Genomic DNA, 21,892 nt, shown 5'->3' with positions numbered 1-21,892 from the left:
CAAGGTGGCCCACCCTCCCCAAGCCTACTTTTTAATGTCCCTAGTGGTCTAGTGGCTTCTTCGAGAGTAGAAAAAAAAAAGAGTTGGGTGCCTTTTCTGCCTCTGCTGCTGCTAGAGCCGTCGGTCTGAAGATTTTCAAAAATGTCTGCCAAGACTTATTGCGGCAGCCTCACGAGACGACTGCTACTACTTATTATTTCTATAGCACTGCTAGATGTACACAGCACTTTACATTAGCATGTAAGAGACAATCCCCGCTTAATAGAGCTTACAATCTAATTAAAATAAACAGGACAAATGGGTGTTAGGGAGTTTCTCACAGAGGGAATGATAAAACAGACATGGGAATTTTACAACTGAGTAAGAAATATGCATATGGTCTTCTTCCCCAGACCTAAAATGAACAGCAGGGCAAATTATCAAACAAGTTTACCCATAGTAAAAGTTCTGATTACTTTTCAAAATCCAAATGATGTCTTTATTCAAAGGCTGTTTAACTTTGTGAGATAGACTGACAAACTCAGATGGCTGAAATTCCAACCCCCTGCAAACAAAACTTATCTAGCATAAGCCCTTTTGATGTTTCCACAGTGCAGTTTCATTTTAGCTAGCCAGCGCTGACTGGCCAAAGTTACTTGGTTAACTCAACCTACCTGAATAGCAAGTCTGAAGTTAATCAGACAACTTTAGACCAGATATGCAACCCTAGCAGATCTGAACAGACTATCTGTATAAAGTTAACTGGGCAAATGTCCTGGTTTATTTTACCTGGACACAGTGGACTGAACTAGAGAGCTGCATGGGAACGGGGATGATAGGAATCCCGTGGAGACGCCCCCTCGGGTCGCGGGGATCCTGTGGGGATGCCCCCTCGGGTCACGGGGATCCCGTGGGGACGCCCCTTGTGGTCTTGGTGATCCTGCGGGGTTGGAGGTGGCGAGAGGCTCCTCTTCTTTTCCTACCTGCACACACAAGTAGCCAACCGGAAGTCTAACCTCCGACGTCAGAGCTAGCGTCGGAAAGAAGGCTCCACGTCAGTCACGTGCAGGGTAGCGGGCAGATCTCTTCCTGGCTGAAGAACACGTAGCTGTCGCCTCTGGCCGGCTCGTGGGGGGCCGCACAGTCCTTCTCCTCCAAAACCAGTAGTTGAGGTAGGCGGGAACCTTAAGCGCCAGTGAGCAGTGGAAAGGCTGTTCGGAGGTGGTGTACTTGGGTGCTCCATACAGCAGGGGAGCGGTGGTAAAAAGACACAAAGCTTATGGCAAACTGCGTTCGGGTATACGGTGAGTTAGAAGCTCTCCTTAAAAGCTTTTCAAGGATGAGCTCCGAATCCTTTCTCCAGGCAGATATCAACACAAGGACTCTCGGTATGGACGGTGAGAGGCAAACAGGCAATAGCTCATTCACACCATCCCCATTTGGGTATCTCCCCCTCTCTCTCAAATCCAAACCCTCAGCTTCTGTCCCACCAGTAGTTCAACCCTCCGCCCCCCACCCCCCAATTCTTCCAATCTGTTCGACACAAATGTCTTTCTCCAGTCTCTCGCTCCCTCTGACACGTTTCCTGCTGTTTCTCCGGCAGGGCAGAGGGAAAGCCAAGGCGAGAAGTGGTGCTGGAGAAGAAAAACGGCAGGTGATTTCAGGCATGAGTAAGAAGGTAGGATGGGGGGGGGGGAAGAATGAGATTAAAGCGGCTGAGCTGGATGGTGGGCTGGGAAGAGCAGGAGAGATGGCAGACCACAGGGTGAGATGGTAGACCACAGGGTGAAGAGGGGTGCTTAAAGGTTGAAAGCAGTCAAATGTGTGTGACTTGGTCTCTGTGGTGGGCAGTGGTTGGCAATTGAAAGTGTGGGAGTTCTTTGGTTGAGTGCTTTGGAGAGTAGTACCTACCACCCACCCCGTCTTCCAAATGGTTCTGCCCACTGGAAGCCAAAAGTGTTCATCAGAGCCTTGCAGATGGACCAGCACGGCGGGACAGCCTGCTCCAGCACCGTGCACACCGGGGCGTACATGGAGCAGAGGAAAAACTTGAGCTCTGATGAGCAGTGCACTTTCACCAGCGGGTAGAACAGGTGCACCTCCAGGCTGGCGTCCTCCTGGTTCTTGTGGCCCAGCAGTTCCAGTTAATTACCAAGTAACAGTAACTGGAAAGGCACCAGAGAATTTGCTAGGCTGAATCATACTTGGTTTGTTTGGGCTTTTACTGCTTTATTTTGATGATGCCAGTTATGGAAAAATGCTCAATATATAGGGCCATGATGGTCTGGTTGTAGGCGATGTCCATGCACAGGGGGATTGAGATGGGCTGGCAGAAGCCATGGTCCTGGATAGAGATGCCCCTTTCCCCGTGGAACTGGCACGCCACCCAACAGTTCAGGAAGGGCAGCAGCGGAGAGGCCAGATGGTGCCAGACACCAAGGACAAGCATGGCGGGTAAATCGGAGCAAAAAATCACTGCCAAAAAAAACCCAAACAAACTTGGGGGGGTGGGGAGGGGGAGAAATCCTCAATTCTGTGGCTTGTGGAGACCAAACGGATCTGCCGTGCAAATAAAGTTTTCAGGACAGAAGCTCATGGGCGCTCAGTATTTCCAAATAGGCCCTGCACATGACTGACGCAAAGCCTTTCCTCCGACGTCAACTCTGACGTCGGGGGAAGATTTCCGGTTGGCTACATGTTCACGCTGTAGGCAGGAAAAGAAGACGAGCCTCTCGGCTCGAGCTGCCTCCAACCCCTGCTGTTATCTGGACACAAATGTGGGATACAGAAGGGGTCGAATGTGGGTGACAAACACGGGACACAGAAGGGGGGGGGGGAGAGTGTGTTTTTGGACACAGAACTTCAAGGCTTGAACTTGGGAGAGAGGATGCAAGAAGGTAGGGAAAGAGATGCTGAGGTGGAGGAGAGAATAGAAAGGGAGAATTGGGTGTGGGTGTGTCAGTGAGAGGGAAGGAGAGATGACTGTGTACATGGGGAATGGAAGAAAGGAGAATTTTTGGTCATAGGGAGGGAGTGAGGTACAGATGAGAGGGAGAAATGTGGTAGAAAGGGAACAGTGGGACAAATTGAAAGGGAGGAATGTTGGACATAGTGGTGAAGGGAGTTGGGATAGAAAGGAACGCCAATGGGATTATAGGAATAAGCAAGAAAGGAATCACGAGTAGATCGGAGAAAGTCATAATGCCGCTTTATAGAGCAATGGTCACACCACACTTGGAATACTGTGTCCAACATTGGTCTCCCAACCTAAAGAAGGATATAAAACTGCTGGAGAGGGTGCAGAGACGAGCAACGAAGCTAATAAGAGGTATGGATTACTTGGAATATGAGGAACGACTCAAGAAACTGGGACTGTTCTCCCTTGAGAAGAGGAGGCTGCGAGGGGACATGATCGAGACGTTCAAAATGCTGAAAGGCATCAATAAAACAGAGCAGGAAAATAAATTATTTACATTGTCCAACGCGACACGGACAAGAGGACATGGTTTGAAGCTAAGGGGGGACAAGTCCAGGACAAATGTCAGGAAGTTCTGCTTCACGCAGCGAGTGGTAGACACCTGGAATGCTCTCCCAAAAGAGGTTATTAAGGAATCCACTGTGCTAGGATTCAAAGGCAAGTTAGATTCACATCTCCTTACGAGAGGCATAGAGGGATATGGGTGACTAAAACTACATCAGGTGTATACCTGACTGGGCCTCCGCGTGTGCGGATCGCCGGACTCGATGGACCATGGGTCTGATCCGGAGATGGCAGTTCTTATGTTCTTATGAATGGAGGGAGAGATGTGGCATGGTGCAGGAGAAATGTTGGGCATTGGGTTGGTGGGCAGGGGAAAAAGATGCTGCACATGGTCCGGGGGATAAGAGAGGGATAAATGCTGGACCATGGTAGGAGGAACCAATGGAGAGCAACAGAAGAATTTACAGAAGATGGGAAAGCAGAAAAAAGAAACTGATGGAAAAATAAGTCTCCAGATAACAAAGGTAAAAAACGGAATTTATTGACTAAAATATGTTGGCTTTGGGAAATGTATATAGCAGATGTCTTTGTATTGTGTTCAAAAGAAAAGGAAATGCATTTCTGGTTTTATTTCTACAGTGTTGAAGTACTTGCTGACCCTTGCTGTGGCTGGTAGGGATCCCCAAGCACCGCCAGCAGAGATGGCCAGAACTCCCCTCCACCAAGCGCAACAGTCGCTGGCAGCATCCATGAGACACTGAGATGCCAGCATCTGTGACTCAGGGATACTACTGATGCCTGCCAAACTTGGCAAAAGGGACCCTCGGCCAACTGCAGAGGAAGTCCTCAGCTGACAGCTTGGGGGTCCTCATCAGCTGAGTATTTATATTTTATATTTACATTAGAGGCTCTGGTAGAAACCCGTTTACAAAGTATGTATTCTTCCCAATTAATATTTTCAAATTAATAAAATATCTTTGCTTATTTGTAAATGGGTCTCTTCCAGAGCTTTTAATTCAGTAGCATAATTAATTGAAATAACTATTTCTGAAGTTTATAGGGACGGGCGGGGACGGAGGGGATTCCTCACGGGGATGGGTGGGGACGGAGGGGATTTCTCGTGGGGATGGGTGGGGACAGGTGGAATTTTGGCGGGGACGGGTGGGATTTCTGTCCCCACGCAACTCTCTAGACCGAACATTAACTTCTGAATGCTTTGCTTTCGAAAATGAAAATGCTCCTTAAAGCCATTTACCAACATGTGCATTTGTTTTTTTTTTTGCTGAGTACAAACTTTAATCAGTGTACGTGCCTGGCCGAATTTAGAAACAACATATTCAGCATTTATTTTTAGAGAAATACATATGAGAAAACATAAGTGTATAACTTCAGCATTTGTTTTCCCACTGTGCAACAGTCCCATATCAGGAACAAGGTGTCTCGAGATGAAGGCATATTATTGTGCAGTACTTTGTTGCAGGTAGAATAGGTTTACACAAAGTGGCGTAGTGAGGATGAGAGACACCTAGGGCGGTGGTGCCCCTCCCCCACCCTTGTCTCTACCCCCACTACTTCCCCAAAACCCCCTACTGCACGCACGCCCCCTTCCCCTGTACCTCTAGTTGTTCACCACTGCGAGCAAACAAGTACTTCATGTTCCTTGTGACCCCCATGGTCTCTCCACTGACATCACTTCCTATGTGCGGCGCCCGGAAGTGACATCAGCAGGAGAGACAACATGGTCGTGAGGAGCACATTAAAGTTGTTGCTTGCGGTGGTGAGCAACTAGAAGTACAGGGAAGAGAAGGGGGGGGCGCGCGCATGGCGAGGGGTGGAGTGGGAGGAGGAGTGCTGGCGTCCACACCAACATGGCGCCCGGGGCGGACTGCCCCCCTGCCACCTCCCCCTTACTACACCACTAAATAGTAGAGATGTGTTTTGGTTTGTGGAACATGGATCCTGCTGGGGGTGGTATATTAACCTGCAGAGGGTTTACAACAAAAATGTAAAACTCAATAAAAAGATGTGCTGGTGGAGGTGGACAGGAAGATGCCTCCAGGCCCTGACTTCCAGATAACAGTGAGAAAACAAAAATGATTTTTTACTACTTCACAGCTTAAAGAAAATCAAGCCCAGTCCAGGAGATATTTTTTTTTAATGCACCTATATTAAATATATCCCGCAAAATGTTTGTACAAACAGCAGCTGAGAAGCAAAATAAGAAAACTTAAACAAGTAAGAACATAAGAATTGACATACTGGGACACACCGAAAGTACATCAAGCCCAGCATGCTTCCAACAGTGGTCAACCCAGGTCCCAAGTACCTAGCTAAATCCCAAGTAATAAAACAGATTTTATGCTACTTATCCTAGGAACAAGCAGTGGATTTCCCAAAGCCTTCTCAATAATGACCTATGGACTTCTCTTTTAGGAAATTATCCAAACCTTTATTAAACCCTGATAAACTAACTAGTTTCACCACATTCTCTGTTGACTAATTCCAGAATTTAATTACAGGTGATGTGAGGAAATATTTTCTCTAGTCTGTTTTAAATCTACTACTTAGTACCGTCATCGCATGCCCCTTAATCCTAGTATATTTCGAAAAAGTAAACAAGCGATTCACATCTATCCTTTCCACTCCATTCAGCATTTCATAGACCTCTATCATATCACCCCTGAGCCATCTCATCTCCAAGTCAAATAGCCCTAGGTAAAGTACGAAGAGAAAGCGACATAAGAATTGCAAAGATATAGCAGGTATTTCTGGGAATCTACCTGTAATACTTTGTTCCTCTTTACTATAGATCACTAATCTGGCCCTCTCTTCTGGTATCTCACCTACTTCTCTTTTTAGAGCCCCAAGATAGGTTGGCAGATAAGAGTAATGTTAAGAAATTATTTTTCACAGAAAGGGTGGTTGATGGCAGAAATGGCCTTCCGAGGGAGATAGTGGAGATGAAAACAGTGACAGAATTTAAAAAAAAGTGTGGGATGAATACAGAGGATCTCTAATTAGAAAATGAATGGTATAAAATGAAGAACTGAGGCCTGTACTGGGTAGCCTGGTAAGGTTTGTGTCCCGTATATTGTGTCCCATATATTAGGGTTACCTGACATCTGGATTTCCCTGGACATATTCTCCTTTTGAGGACATGTCCAGGGGTCCAGAAAGCTTTTCAAAACCCGGCATTTTGTCCAGGTTTTGAAAAACTTTGATCAAATTGCTGTCAGGCAGGAGGGCATCTGCGCATGCGAGAATGCCCTCCTGCCCAATGAGAGCAGGCAGCAGGAGGGTGGGGCTGGGGTGGGCCTAGTACGGGATTGGGGGCGGAACTGGAGTGTGATGAGGCAAGGATGGGTGGAACTGGGTGGGTCCGGATTTTCCAAATGGAAAATCTGGTAACCCTACCGTATATGTTAGTTCAGCTTAGGGTGGGCTGGGGAGGACTTCGACAGAAACTCCAGTAATTTGGTACATGAGGGCAGTGTTGGGCACACTTTTATCATGTGTTTCCCATAAATGACAAGATACGAGGGTCATTTCATAAATAATGCACACTATTTTTTTTTTTTTTAATTTACATGTTTTATTTTTTTTTTCCAAGTATTTATTTACAATCCTTCAATATAATCTCCCTACTTTGCAATGACCAAGTCCCAACATCTGGGAAGTTTCATTCCATCCATGACACCGTTTTTGTTCAGTTGCCGAATGGCTCGGGTACTGACGGAAAAAAGCTCTTCCAGAGATGCAAAATGATGTCCACGCATAAGTTGTTTCAACTTTGGAAAAAAGTCGAAGTCTGGTAGACTCATGTCTGGACGAGTGGAGAGCTCCATCTTCCCCACGGCTAAGGAAATTTTGACGAGCTCAATCAAAAGTCAAACAAATGATGATTTTTGCTTATGAGCATGAAGGCATCATTACTGAGCATGAAGGCATCATTACAAACAAAGTTTCATGTGGAAGAAGTGTCACAGCAGTATATTATCGTGATTTTTTTGCAAAAAATGCGCAGAAAAATGCACAAAACCCGACCTCAGTTGCTCTTGGCTGAGCCACTCATTCTTTACGACAATGCTCGCCTGTACATAGGGAATGTCATCATTGAAAAACTATGCAAATATGGCTGGGAAGTGTTACCTCATGCTCCCTACAGTCCAGACTTCGACCTTTTTCCAAAGTTGAAACAACCTATGCCAGGACATCGTTTTGCATCTCTGGAAGAGCTTTCTTCCACCGGAACTCGAGTCATTCGGCAACTGAACAAAAACGGTGTCTTGGATGGAATAATGAAGCTTCCCAGAAGTTGTGACTCGATCATTGTAAAGCAGGGAGACTATATTGAAGGATTGTAAAGAAATACTTGAAGAAAAAAAAAAAAAAATGTAAATTTTTAAAAAAAGCGTGCATTATTTATGAAATGACCCTCGTAGTTTGAGCTTCGATGACAACTCTAGCAGCTGGAACCTAAGAACAGTACTGGGTGGACTGCTATGATCTATGTCCCAAAAATATTAAAGAAAAAAAGACAATTTAATCATGAATTTATAATGCGTGTGACTATTGGGCAGACATGATGGACTGTTCAGGTCTTCATTTGCTGTTATTTACTATGTTACTATGTTATCCACTCTTTTCTCTCTGGAAAGGATGAAAGAGCCCTTTTATTAAAGCTTAGCACAGTTAATAGGATAAACAGGATAAAATATTTTATTACTGAAAGAATAGTTAAGCTCTGGAACTTGTTGCCAGAGGATACGGTTACAGTGGTTAGCTTAGCTGGGTTTAAGAAAGGTTTGGAAAAGTTCCTGGAGGAAAAGTCCATAGTCTGCTATTGAGAAGACATGGAGACGCCAATGCTTGCCATTGAATCAGTAGCATGGAATGCTGATACTATTTAGGATTCCGGAATCTTGTTACCGTTTGGGATTCTGCCATGTACTTGTGACCTAGCTTGGCCACTGTGCAAACAGAAAACTGGCCTAGATGGACCATTGGTCTGATCCAGTATGGCTGTTCTTATGGTATTTGTGTAACTGTGCACTCCACCCACGTTCCACCCAGACTCCTCTTAAGTACACATCCACCTTCAAAGTACGCACCATCCCATTTAAGTGGTATTTTGGCATTTATGTGCCCATATATACACCTATACCCCGGTATTCAGGTAATTTACACAAGTACTTGGTGCCTAAATGTTGACGCCTCCTTCATAGAATTACCCCCTCAGCAGCACCACTTTTTTTATGAGGGGATAGGGGACAAATAGATTCAGATATTCAGAGCCAGGCTCTATTCAGTGCTGTAACTATATAAGTAACTGGACAAATGAGGATTAGTATTTAAAGTGGTCCTATCTGTCTGTTTAGCTGTCTGGGCACCGGTACAGAATATTGCTGATGTCCACAAAACTCCTGGCTCTACCCAGCCACTGCACTGGATCATCCTGGCACTACTTAGTAAAGACTTGCTTGGCAAATACTAAGTTACACTGCATTGCACTGGGAAACTAGACTCCTAGAGAATTATTCAAACGAGCCTCAGACAATCATGCAGGACATCGAAGTCACTGCTTAATCTAACACATCCAAATTTGGCTTATGGTCTGCCTATCATCGGCTCCTGTTGCATTCGGGGGAGCGCAGTAAAAAACTCAAAGAACAGTTTGAGAAAAACCTGCGCTCCTGTCAACCTGAAAGTAGAGCATACAAAATGTCCTTGTGTCACTGGAACTGTTTGAACATCTGATAACATAAATAAACTCCAACTGAATCGCATGTGGTGTTCTGTTTCAGCGACATAGTAAAATGTATTTTGTCCCATTGAAATATATGGCCTTCTTCAGTAACAGCACAGAGAGAGCAATGATTGCATTTTTTATGGCCTCCCAGACCTACTTTCTTAATCGACCATGCATCAGCTTTACTTACTACATCCGCCAAATTCTACTACTCAGGGAACGCCATGGTGGTCAGAGGGGATAATTAGCAGCAGTGCCCAGTACAATTTCAGCAGGTAGGAGCCTCTTTTGCCTGTTTAAATAATATTAAGGCCAATATTCAGATTGTGGGAGGCAGGATGGCTAACTCTCGTAGTTGGCGCTGACTACAATATTCAATGCTGGGCTGTTTCTGGTGACTGGAATTGAATATCCACTTTTTTTGGCTGGCATAAACTTAATTGGCTAAATCAATATTTAGTACTGGCTGGTTAAGTTTATAGCGGCCAAAGATAGGACTGCTATTTCCAATTCAGTGCTGAAAATTGCAGGTTACCACACAATATAACTGGTTAACATTTAGCTGCTAATCGTGAACATTCAGTGGAGATAACTGGTTATCTTGTATTGAATATTCACATTTAGTTGGTTAAACGCTATTTAACTATTCAGTGCCATTTGAATACTGACCCCTATTTTCTCATCACAATAAATTCTATTTGTAAAATACATGTATATGCCTTATCTGAAGAAATCAGTTTCATTCCAATTTTATACTGTAATAATTACTCACATCTTCTGGAGTGCTTTGTCTCATTCTTGAATCAAGAATTTAACATTTTTTTAAAAAGATGCATCTCTAGCTCACATAGTACGAGGGTCTGCTGAAAAGTTCTCAGCCCAGCCAACAAAGTTGGGACAGTCTCCATCCAGGACTACACACTTAGTCCAGCAATTTTTCCCTTTTTTCATTCTACATTTTTCTAATGGAACGAACAAAGTGGAAATTCACTGGACTAAGTGTATAGCCCTCGATGGAGCCTACCTCAACTTTGTTAGTTGGGCTGAGAGCTTTTCAGTGACCCCTCATATTTGTACATGAATCTCAATGACGGCTATCCATCTGATACTTTCTTACTCCCTCTTTAGGTCTTGTTAAAGCCATCTACATCCGGGCCAAAGCCAATGCTGAAGTCTGGAATGAGGCTGAAGCCAAGGCTGATTTTAAGAAGGTCATAGAGCTGGACCCCAACATGACAAGAACGGTGAAAAAAGAGCTGAAACTGCTTGATCACAAAATGCACGACAAGAACCGTGAGGACAAACTCCGCTACAAAAACCTGTTTCTCTAGGAAATGTTAACAGCATTTAGATAAAAGTCAAATGCCTATCAGGAGTAAGATTACTATATTTTGAAAAAGAAAATCCCGGAAACATAACCCCGCCTCATTCTGCCTCCAGCCCCGCCCCCTTCCGCCTCTGGCTCTGCCTCATTCTTCCCTCAGTCCCGCCCCATTCCACATCCAACTCTGCCCCATTCTGCCCCAGCCCTGGCAAGCCTCCTTTCTTCTACAATAAGCTCTGGCCGCGTCTGGAGGGCTTGGAACATGCATGGATGTGTGTAATGTCATCTGCGCATGCTCAGAGGCCCTCTAGATGCAGCTGGAACTGGTAGGGGCTTTCCAAAACCCAGACAATTGCTGGGTTTTGGAAAGTCTGTCCGGGAACCCAGACAGTCCTCTAAAAAGAGAGCATGTCTGGGTTTTCCTGAATGTCTGGTAACCCTAATCGGGAGTTTACTGTAGCAGATTTTCACCCCCGACTAGGCCTAGCTCTTAGCCCTCTTCACTAAGCACTATATCGCACCTCTACTTTCTTAGGTAACTGGCATCTGCGAGCACACACTCACAGCCTGGTCCAGATCCAAGGTCATCTGTCCAAGTATCCAGTACTTCATGCCATAGCAAACATCCCTAAACCTAGAGCAAACTCTCAAGGTCAGTAGCACAGTTAAACACGTCTCAATTTCTGGGAACATCTTTGTTCCCGGTAACCCTTTCTCTACAACAACAATTTATTATTTCTATAGCACTACCAGGCACACGCAGCGCTGTACTTTGGACATGCAAGAGATGGTCCCTGCTCAAAAGAGCTTAAACTAACTATGACAGACACCCAGGGCAAAGGGGGGGGGGGAAGTCAGAAGATAGTGCTCATGTAGGGAATTATAGAGGGCTGATGAGGTGGAATAACATAGGATAAAAAGGAGAGTCTGAACTTAGTACTCATGTAGGGAATTAGAGAGGGCTGAAGGGGTGGTAGGGGATTATAGAGGGGATGACAGACAGATACATTGGCATCTTCAAATAAGTGGGCTTTCAGCCTGGAATTGAATATTGCCAGAGACGGAGCCTGATGTAATAAGCCAGGTAGGTTGTTCCAGGCATGCGGCGCAATAAGGTAGAAGGGACAGAGTTGGGATTTGGCAATATAGGAGAAGGGTACCGACAGGAGGGACTTGTCTACTCTTTACCTCTCTAGAAAGGACAAATTTTCTTCCATTGTAACCCAACGTTTTTCATCTCTTTTGTAATCCGCCTTGAACCGCAAGGTAATGGCGGAATAGAAATCTCTAATGTAATGTAATGTAATGTAATGAATGGAGTTACTGGGGGGGGGGAGTATAGGGAGTAATAAGAGAGGAGGGGTACTGAGGAGCTGCAGAGCGAATACACTTGAACGTCGGTAAGAGGAGTTTGAATTGTATGCGGAAACAGACAGGGAGCCAGTGAAGTGACATGAAGAGAGGAGTAATGTGGGTATAACGACCCTGGAGAATCCTATGGATCAATCAGGTTCTCCAGGGATGAGTGGTTCTTCCTGTAATCAGCAAAACATTTCTGTTTACTTAAGGGTAAATTTTAGTGCTGAAAGAGTTAGTGCTGAAAAAGTTAGTTAGTGCTGAAAAGATCAAGATTTAGCGAGATTCTATAAACCACCTCCAGAGATAGGCTCAGTTTATAGAATCACGCGTGGTGCCTGTCCATGCAACTAATATTTAGGCATAGACATTTATGCCAATGAAAACCAGGCCTAAATGCCAGCGCCTAAGTTGTGTACGGATCGGGCATATTTTATATCAGTGCACCTTTTATGTTCATTTCTAATCCCATGTTATGACTTTCGGCTTTGTCTTTTCTCAGTAGATACAGCATGTCTTCTTTGTTGCTAGTGATGAGCGTTGTATCATTTGTATAGCTCAGGTTGTTTATATTTTGGCCACCAACTTTGAAACCGACACTCTCTTCTTCCAAATTTGCTTTTCTGAAGATGGTTTCACTGCACAGGTTGAACAGATAAGGTGACAAGATGCATCCTTGCCTGACACCACGTTTTATTGGAAACCAATCAGTATTGCCATATTCAGTTCTCACTGCAGCTTCTTGATTTTCATATAGGCTCTCTATCAGCTGAATTATGTTTTTGAGTATTCCCATTTTCATTAGAGTTCTCCATAGTTTATCATGATCCACACAGTCAAAAACTTTGTACTAAGAACATAAGAACATAAGCAATGCCTCCACTGGGTCAGACCCGAGGTCCATCGTGCCCAGCAGTCCGCTCACGCGGCGGCCCAACAGGTCCAGGACCTGTGCAGTAGCCCTCTATCTATACCCCTCTATCCCTTTTTCCAGCAGGAAATTGTCCAATCCTTTCTTGAACTCCAGTACCATACTCTGTCCTATTACGTCCTCTGGAAGCGCATTCCAGGTGTCCACCACACGCTGGGTAAAGAAAAACTTCTAGTTAATGAAGCAAAGGTATAGGGGTTTTTGGTATTCTTTGCTCTTCTCCAATATCTGTCTAACATTGGCAATAATGTCTCTTGTTCCTCGACCTTTTCTAAAACCAGCCTGAACTTTGGGTAGTTCTTCCACAACATATGATTGGAGCCTTCGTTGTATTATTTTCAGCAATATTTTGCTGGCATGTGGAATTAATACAATTGTTCTGTAGTTGTTACAATCCTTGGCATCACGTTTCTTCGATATAGGTATGAACAGTGATCTTCTCCAATCGATTGGCCATGTATTTCCCTTCCAAATCTGTTGACAGTTGAGTGAGGGCCATGATAGCACCTTCTGAGCCTTTTATTAATTCAATTGGAATATTGTCGATACCAGATAACTTGTTTTTTGATAAAGCTTTAATCGCTGCTATGACTTCAAGTTTATTAATTTTTGATATCCCACAAATCATAATACAACTAACTACAACTAAGCGGCTTACAATAAAATTAATATAGATACAAATAAAATAAGATAGGATGCATATCATCTGGTTCTTCTTCGACTTCAGTTTCCAGTTCAATTTCCCCAATGCTATCCTCACTGCCTTGTTTGTATAAATTTTCTGTATATTTTTTCCATCTCTTTTTAATGCTTTCTGGATCATTCGATATCATTCCATTGGTGTCTTTAAGCATCACCAGTCGAGATAACTACAGAAAGGTGGTATATCAAATCCCATTCCCTTCTCTTTGGACAGAGACTAGTGCAGCAGATGAGTAAACGTTTTGGTACTGCAGAAGAAACGAGATCTGGTATTTCTTTTCAATCTGTCACCAGTAAGAGTCCATTGCCATCAAGGGTCTGACTGATCATGCATTATGTTTTCTGATAAGTATAAGATCATTCTTAAAATTTCCAAAATCGTCAAATCAGATTACAGCAATGGCAAACCAGTAAGCCCAAGAAGAATGTTTGCATTATTCATTGTGAAGATTAGTGGTATTCATTAAATTATTATAGCTTATAGTGTATTAAAACTTGCTATACTGCATAGGACTATCGCACAGATCTGAGCGGTTTACGTACTAAAAAGTACAGGTTCAATAGAGAGGATGTATAGGACAGAGCACACTCATTCCTGACAGACCAGAGAGAGTAGGAAGGGATCAATGAGAGTTAGGGAAGGTGGGTAGAGGCAGTGGCGTAGTGAGGGTGAGAGGTGTTCGGGGCAGTAGTGCCCCTCCCTGCCCTCTTTTCCATCCCCCTCCTTCCTTCCCCATACCCCTTTAACTTCCCCAGTGCAAACAGCATCACCAACTTGCTGCCTGCATCAGCTCTCCCTCTGAAGTCATTTCCTAGGCACAGGACCTGAAAGTGACGTCAAAGAGAGAGCTGCAACCACAAAGGAGACAAACACCTCTGCACAAAGGGCAACAAAATCCAAAGGAAAAGAGCAGAACATGCCTGGTCTTCAAAACTCCCTTTATTAGCAACCAATAATAAAATAATAACTTTATTCTTCTATACCGCCACAGTCGAAAATCTTCTAGGCGGTTCACATCGAAGAAGGCTGGACAATCAGCGAATTACAGAATGCAAGAAGTGTGGGTACAAGTTATTACACAAGAAATAGATAAAAGGACAGCATATTACATTGAGATTGACAGAGGGAAGGTATGCCTTAGTAAGTGGTGAGGCTTCTGTTTAGGAGATGAATTTGTCAAATAATACGGTTTTAATTGCTTTCGGAATGCGCTGTAGGTCACCCTGGATTCATTAATGTAATTTCCCAGCCAGGACTGCTGTTTACTTGCTTGGAACATGAAGGACCTGTCCAGAAAGGATTTGTATTTGCAGCCTGAGATCTTTGGATTTGTAAATATGTTAGTTTCCGGTTGGTCGTGTGGGGTTGTGTAATATGAAATGAGGTAGTAGGTGAGAAGGCGCCAATCCCCAGACCTGCTTGAAACAAATACAGACAAACTTGAACAGTATTTGCACCTCCATTGGTAGCCGGTGCAACCTTTTGTAGTAAGTGCTAATGTGGTCTTTTTCCTCAGTCCGAAGATCAAGCAAACTGCAGTGTTTTGCACTATTAATTTTTGTACTGTTTTCTTTGGGATGCCTAGATAAATGATATTGCAGTAGTCCAGAATTGATAGGATCAGGGACCGCACCAGTAATCTAAAGAATGTAGCGTCTAAGTATTTTTTAATGGTCCTTAGTTTCCACAGTGTACAAAAGCATTTCTTCATCACTAAGTTTGTGTGGTCAACCATGGTTAGGTGTGTGTCTAGTGTGATTCCCAGGATTTTTATGGTTTTGGAGATTGGGTATTCGTGGCCGTTTAGTTGTAACGATGTTCAAAAGGAACAAAACAGTCTTAGTCAATCACAAAAGCAAAAATGCAAATCATGGACTCAAAGGGTGAACTGACACTGGCATGAAGTTGATGTTCATGCTGGCGAGGAGCTAGAGGTACGGTGGGGGGAAGTGAAGGCGTGTGCACGGCGGGGGGAGGAGCAGGTGGGGGTCGTGGAAAGGAGGAGGGGTGCTGGTGCCCCCACTAAGATGGAACCAGGCTAGACCGCCCCCCGACCTTATTATACCACTGAGTAGAGGGAAAAAGACCGGAAAACAGATCAAACGTGCTTAATCTTATAGGCAGAGTTGAAAAGCCAGGTTTTACAGCAGGTTTTTGAAAGATAGTTCATCTCAAATATGAAGAGGAAGAGAATTCCAAAGGAAAGGGGCAGCGAAGTAAAAAGCACAATGGCTAGTGCAGAAATCCACAGCTAAATTCAGTAAGGCTATGTAATAGTTCCCCATGGCAGACCTTGACTGACCTGGATTTCAGCTACAACTTTCTATCCTCTATTAACACATAGCCCTCTAGCTTATTCTGCAATAGCCTTCGAGAAAATGAGTTGACTTTTCAATAATGTGCACTACAGAAGTGAAGGGAAATGATGTCATTGTATTCTGCTTTTTGGTGGCAAATAAAAGAACTGAGAATTAATGCAACTGCATCTAACTTTTCATCAAATCTCAGACTGTGAAATGACCAGGCACAAGGTTTGTCAAGGCATGACTAGAAGAGTGCTGTTCTGAGGCATTTCTTGATTTTCCAGGAAATGACTGTAATGGCAGCATAGTGCCATCTGCAGAACAATGGCAACCAGCCACAGGAAGCTGTGGTCAGGAGATGCAGCTCTACTGGTTTCCATGGGTGCTTGCCATTTTTGAGCAGATGGCTTTGTAATTGCTCAGGAACTGAAATGTCCAAAGCTGAAAGTGTGATCAAAGCTATTCTTGTAGCAAAATACAGCAACCACAAAACCACTTTTAGAAATAGAAATTTATATAGTAGTGCTTTTTGATTTTATATTTATACTTTTCTCCATTCAATAATTTATATGATGCTTCATCTGGTACCATCTGAGGCTTATTTGATATTGGAAATCTATCACTTTCTGCATTATTTGTTACTGCAACTCTGCTTTCAAACCCTATCTAATATTGCAGTTTATTAACTGGTAGTGATATGTTATTTACTGATACCCCTCCCCCCCTTTTACGATGCCACGTTAGGCTTTTTTTTATCACCGGCCGACATTCATAGGAATTCTGAGCGTTGGAGATAATATTGCCGCAGCTGGCAATGAAAAAAGCCTTTGTAAAAGGGGGCCTTAAATTTGTAGCACCTAGAAACCTGACTTTGGAGATTGCAATGCTGTTCAAACTTTGTTCAGTTATATTTCAGGTCACTTTCTGGTTTGGTTAAAGGAATTTTTGATGTGTCGCTATTATAAAGTTAAAATGGAAACCCAGATTTCAAGAAGCTGGACACTGCTGTGTGGTGTTCCATATGGCTCCCTGTTATCACCCATTGTGTTCAATATATATACTTGCCTAGAAACCAGCAGATTCAAAGATAAAAACCAGATGGGGAACAATGCTTTCCTATGGCCATGTGCTGGCTAAAATGGAATCTGCTCTCTGCACTCAGAACAAACAGGAGAGAAGTAGGCAAGGAGAATAGCCTGAGCCTACCAAGCATACAGCAATGTACATTGGGAACTTGAGTTAAAGAAACACACACTGTTTACATATTTCAATACAAGCAGCCTGCTCCCATGAATATGGGGCAGAACAAATGCAATTCTATAAATAGTGCTCTAAGTTGGGCACCATTTATAGAACAGCGTGTAGCGTAAGGATCTGCGCGCATGCTCAAGGCTAGGCACAGGAAGCAGATTTTCGGGCACCGGCACCAACGCACAAGACATGCTGGTGCCGGTGCCGATGCGGAGGCTACACTGGAAGTAAGAAGAGGGTTCGGGGTTGGGGGATCTCAGGTCGCGGCGGGGGGGGGGGGGGGGTGCCGGATCGCAAGGGGGCCTTTGGGGGGAGCAATGCCGGTTCTCGTGGGGGGTGGGAGCATATCAAAGCAAGTTTCCCTTACTTCCTATGGGGAAACTTGCTTTGATATACGAGCATTTTGGATTACGAGCATGCTCCTGGAACGGATTATGCTCGTAATCCAAGGTACCACTGTAGATGCCATTTTCTACAGAACATGTAAATGGTTGAAAGTCGGCACATAACTTAGGTCCCCTTTTATTAAGACGATTAGCGTGGACCAGCATGGTAACCCTATCAAAGCCCTTTAAATCCCTTTGGGTTTTAATGTGGTTGCCAAGCAGTGCTCGATAATGTTGCTTAGTAAAAGAGGGCCTTAAACTCCCAACTTGAGCTGGTCCACCATCTGTGAATATTGGTATCGATGTTCATGCACTTGCTATTCTGTAACCATAGATTTCCTGGGTAGTATAACATCACCACACAATTTCTTGCAACCTTGGACAAGTCGCTTAGGGGGAAATTCCAGAAATGGCGCCGTAATGGTGCCTAAGTTAATTAACAAAAGGCATTTAAAAGGGTAAGAAACCACTACGCCTATCTGTGCCTAAATAATACGTGCCAGAATCGTGCCTAAGTAGGCGCTTTAGGCTGCCTAATGTTGCTATGGGCATGGCTAATGCTAGAAGTGGTGTTAGGCAGCCTAAAGCACCTTTAAAAGACACGATTCACGACAAATATAGGGTCCGGAAATGTAGGCCTGAAAAACTCTGGCCTACATTTCTGGCACCTATCTTTCACAGAGGTGCGATTATAGGGTGCTGTCACATGATTGACACACAATCAATGGCCACTTTTTAGACGGCTGCAAATATTGCCCCCTATAGAAAATCCAGGCCTTAATCCTTCATTGTCCGAGGTACATTAGATAGATTATGATCCTGCCGGGACAGATAGGGAAAAATGTTTTGAGTACCTGAATGTAAACCGCTTAGACAACCTCCAATGATAGGCAATATATAAATAAATTAAAAAAAAAAAAAATATATATATATATATATATATATACAGTATATATATATTTTTTTTCCAAAAAATAACAAGGCAGACTGTCTTCAGAATCCAAGATGATGGTCAAACCAGCAGATCAGCCAAAGCGAAGTATCCAAATAACGTTATTGTTGTGGAGGCACAGAACATAAAAAGGCCCAACACAGGCTGTGTTTTGCAAGGGTGGCATCAGGGACTCAGTAAAACCAGGTGGTGTCTAAAAACAGCATCACCAGCCAGGTTACAACATTATAATTCTAAAGATGGCAGTATCCCATAACTAGGGATACCAGATTTCACAAAGTAAAAACCCGGACACGTGGGCCCACCCTCAGCAATGCCCCATTCTGCCCCGCCCTACCCACTTTGCCCCTGCCCCGCCCCATTTTGCCCCAGTCCCACCCCAGCCCCACTCCCACACAAACCTCCGGCCTCTGAACACGCATGGATTCAACACAATGATGTCACACTCATGCGCACTTGTGTGTGATATCATTGCATCACATCTGCACGTGCTCGTAGACCCTCCTAGACACAGCCCCGAGCCAAAACTGACCAAATTTCTTACAGGTTAGAAAGAAGTCCGAACATCTGGACAGTCCTCTAAAAATAGGACATGTCTGGGTAAATCCGGACATCTGGTAACCCTACCCATAACCAAAGTCAGCTGCTATTAGGTCTTTTTATGTGTTGTGTGTCTCTGCAACAATATCGTTATTTGGATACTTCACTTTGGCTGATCAACTGGTTTACACATCTATTTCATGCATATATATGGACCTGGAGAAAACATAGCCGGTCAAGTGCAATATTTGGCATTGAACCGGCTATGAAGCATCACATAAAGATAGGACTGTACATATTTTATGTGGCCCTATTCATGCTGTTATCTTAGCTATTTAAGTGCTCAAAATCAGCACTTAATCAGCTAAGTGCTGACTTTGTCCAACATCCACAAAATACAAGAAGTGGGGAAGGGACTGTACACATCATCCTTTGGAACAATTGTAAATTTATTAAAGGAATATAAACCATTAAAACATATACATAAAATGATTCAAGCCTAATAAAGAGTCCTTAGTTTTAGCTTGAAAGTTAACCGGACGTTTTCAATGGCACTATCCAATTAAGTGTCGCTGAAAATGCTCAGTTAGCCTTGGACAGGCAATTTAAACAGCCATGAGTTTTTCTCGGCTGTTTAAATTGTTTTGAATATCAGGTCCATTATTTTTAGTTCCCTTCTCCACTACCATTGAAAGTAGATTTCATCTTGCGGTCCAAAAGAGGGCAGTAATAGCTAAGCTTTGGCAAGTTAACGCTTCAAGCACAAAAATCTATCTGCATCAATATTAGCAGCAGAGCTCTGAGACACCACATACCCAAGCACTACAAAAAAAAAAAAAGGTTATGTCACACATTCAGGAGTCTGTGAAATCTGCCTTTAATTAGCCCATCAAAGCAAGAACAACTCTCCAAATAGAGACACCAGTGAGGATTTCAAATGTATCAAACCAAGATTTTTTGGGGGAAAGAGGTGAACGTGGTGTATTCCAGTACCCTTATATAATTTTGAGCTAAAAAGCTCTGCTTGTTACACTGATATTCACATCATCTTGCTCCCCATATCATTTTCTAGTTTATGCATTTAAAAAAATAGAAAAACCTTGGATTGCAAGTAACTTGGTTTGCAAGTGTTTTGCAAGACAAGCAAAATATTTTATTACATTTTAACTTGATAAACAAGCACTGTCTTGCAATACAAGTACATACAGTATACACACATCACAACTGAGTCGATGGTTCTTCTCTCTGACGCTGCAAGAGTGCAGTGACTGTTCTAAATGAGCCAAGTCTTGCAATACAAGTACATATAGTATACACACGTCACATCATCACAACTGAGCCGATGGTTCTTCTCTCCGACGCTGCAAGAGTGTAGTGACTGTTCTAAACGAGCCAAGTCTTGCAATACAAGTACATATAGTATACACACGTCACATCATCACAATTGAGCCGATGGTTCTTCTCTCTCTGACACTGCGGGAGTGTAGTGACTGTTCTAAACGAGCGAGGTCTTGCAATACAAGTATGTATAATATTTTGTATTAAAGTTTTTGGGTTGTAGAACGAATCATCTGAGTTTTCATTATTTCTTATGGGGAAATTCGCTTTGATGCACGAGTATTTTGGATTACAAGAATGATTTCAGAACAAATTATGCTCACAAACCAAGGTTTTACTGTATATATGGATTTCCACTCTGCTGTCCCATAAATAAATATGCACTGAATGAAGGGATGCATTTCTGAACCAGGGTACGACGATCTGCTCACAGGCCAGGTCAGCACACTGATCTAAATCCTTGTAAAGGAAGTATGATTCCTTTCTCATTCCCTGCCACATCGACATTCTATTAGCAAGGAAAATGCTAGCACCTTGTGACAATGCTGAGGCATTCCCCCCTCCCTTCTTGTCACATATTAACCTGACACACATTTACCCTTATTCCTTATCTTGTTTAAGAACTCCTTATATGGGCAACAATCAAACTTTGCCTATGTGCAAAAGCAGGCCCTGAGTTTAAGGCTAATCCCGAGGTGCTTAAGAAGCATGCATTATAGCCTTTGGACTGTCACATGCTATAGTAAGATTTTAGTTTGGTAGAAATAGGAACTTCTTCCTTATTTCAGCTAGCGACCTGTTCAGATGATTATTATTAGGCCCTCAGCGTCACCACTCAGAACTCAAACGTATCACTGTTCTGAGCTTTACGTGGCAAATCGTCACTGGGTCTAATTTTTCATTTTTACAAGAGCTTTAAATATTTCAATTCTTATAGCTTTCGAGGAGGTCGATAGTATTAGAGGGGTGGAGCCTTGATAAAGCGGTTCCCGCGAAACATGTCGGCTATGTCACCCTGCTTGATAAAAGACATCTCTAAATAGAGACAACCACAGATAAGCTAAGTGAAATGAAATTTAATTAAATTATAAACTATAGAAAGCTATAAGAATTGAAATATTTAAAGCTCTTGTAAAAATGAAAAATTAGAAAAATTAGACCCAGTGACGATTTGCCACGTAAAGCTCAGAACAGTGATACGTTTGAGTTCTGAGTGGTGACGCTGAGGGCCTAATAATAATCATCTGAACAGGTCGCTAGCTGAAATAAGGAAGAAGTTCCTATTTCTACCAAACTGATATTTATGAAATAGCCACCTGAAGTTTTGTATGCTATTTATATTTGATAGTAAGATTTTAGACATATTAGAAGTGTACATAAAGGAAATCACTTTATTATAACTGTTATGATGTATTCATATTTCACGTGAGATAGTAGCTTTGAGAAGCACATGAGATATGTAAACAAATGAGTTACCTTGCTATAATCCTCACTGTAAATGCATGATGAAATTATAACCTTGTAGAGTATTAGCTAAGTAATAAATGAAGCTAAGATTCTCAAAAAAAGGAGGAGAGACCATCCATTTAGGTCGCTTCA

At 43.2% G+C, this 21,892-nt stretch overlaps 2 protein-coding genes across 3 annotated transcripts in view; one reads left to right on the top strand and one right to left on the bottom strand.

The window, feature by feature from the left end:
• Nucleotides 1-10,540, top strand: part of AIPL1 (aryl hydrocarbon receptor interacting protein like 1) — a 31,566-nt gene extending 21,026 nt beyond the window's left edge. The window contains exon 6 of the mRNA XM_033922489.1: nt 10,338-10,540. Coding sequence (XP_033778380.1) covers nt 10,338-10,540 — 203 coding nt within the window. The remainder of the gene's footprint in view (nt 1-10,337) is intronic.
• Nucleotides 1-21,892, bottom strand: part of PIMREG (PICALM interacting mitotic regulator) — a 129,949-nt gene that overhangs the window by 61,628 nt on the left and 46,429 nt on the right. The window lies entirely within an intron of this gene.

Source organism: Geotrypetes seraphini, chromosome 15 (assembly GCF_902459505.1).
Source record: "Geotrypetes seraphini chromosome 15, aGeoSer1.1, whole genome shotgun sequence".
Lineage (NCBI taxonomy): Eukaryota > Metazoa > Chordata > Amphibia > Gymnophiona > Dermophiidae > Geotrypetes > Geotrypetes seraphini.
The sequence above is the reverse complement of the archived record's forward strand: the minus strand, read 5'-3'. Positions and strand labels throughout refer to the sequence as shown.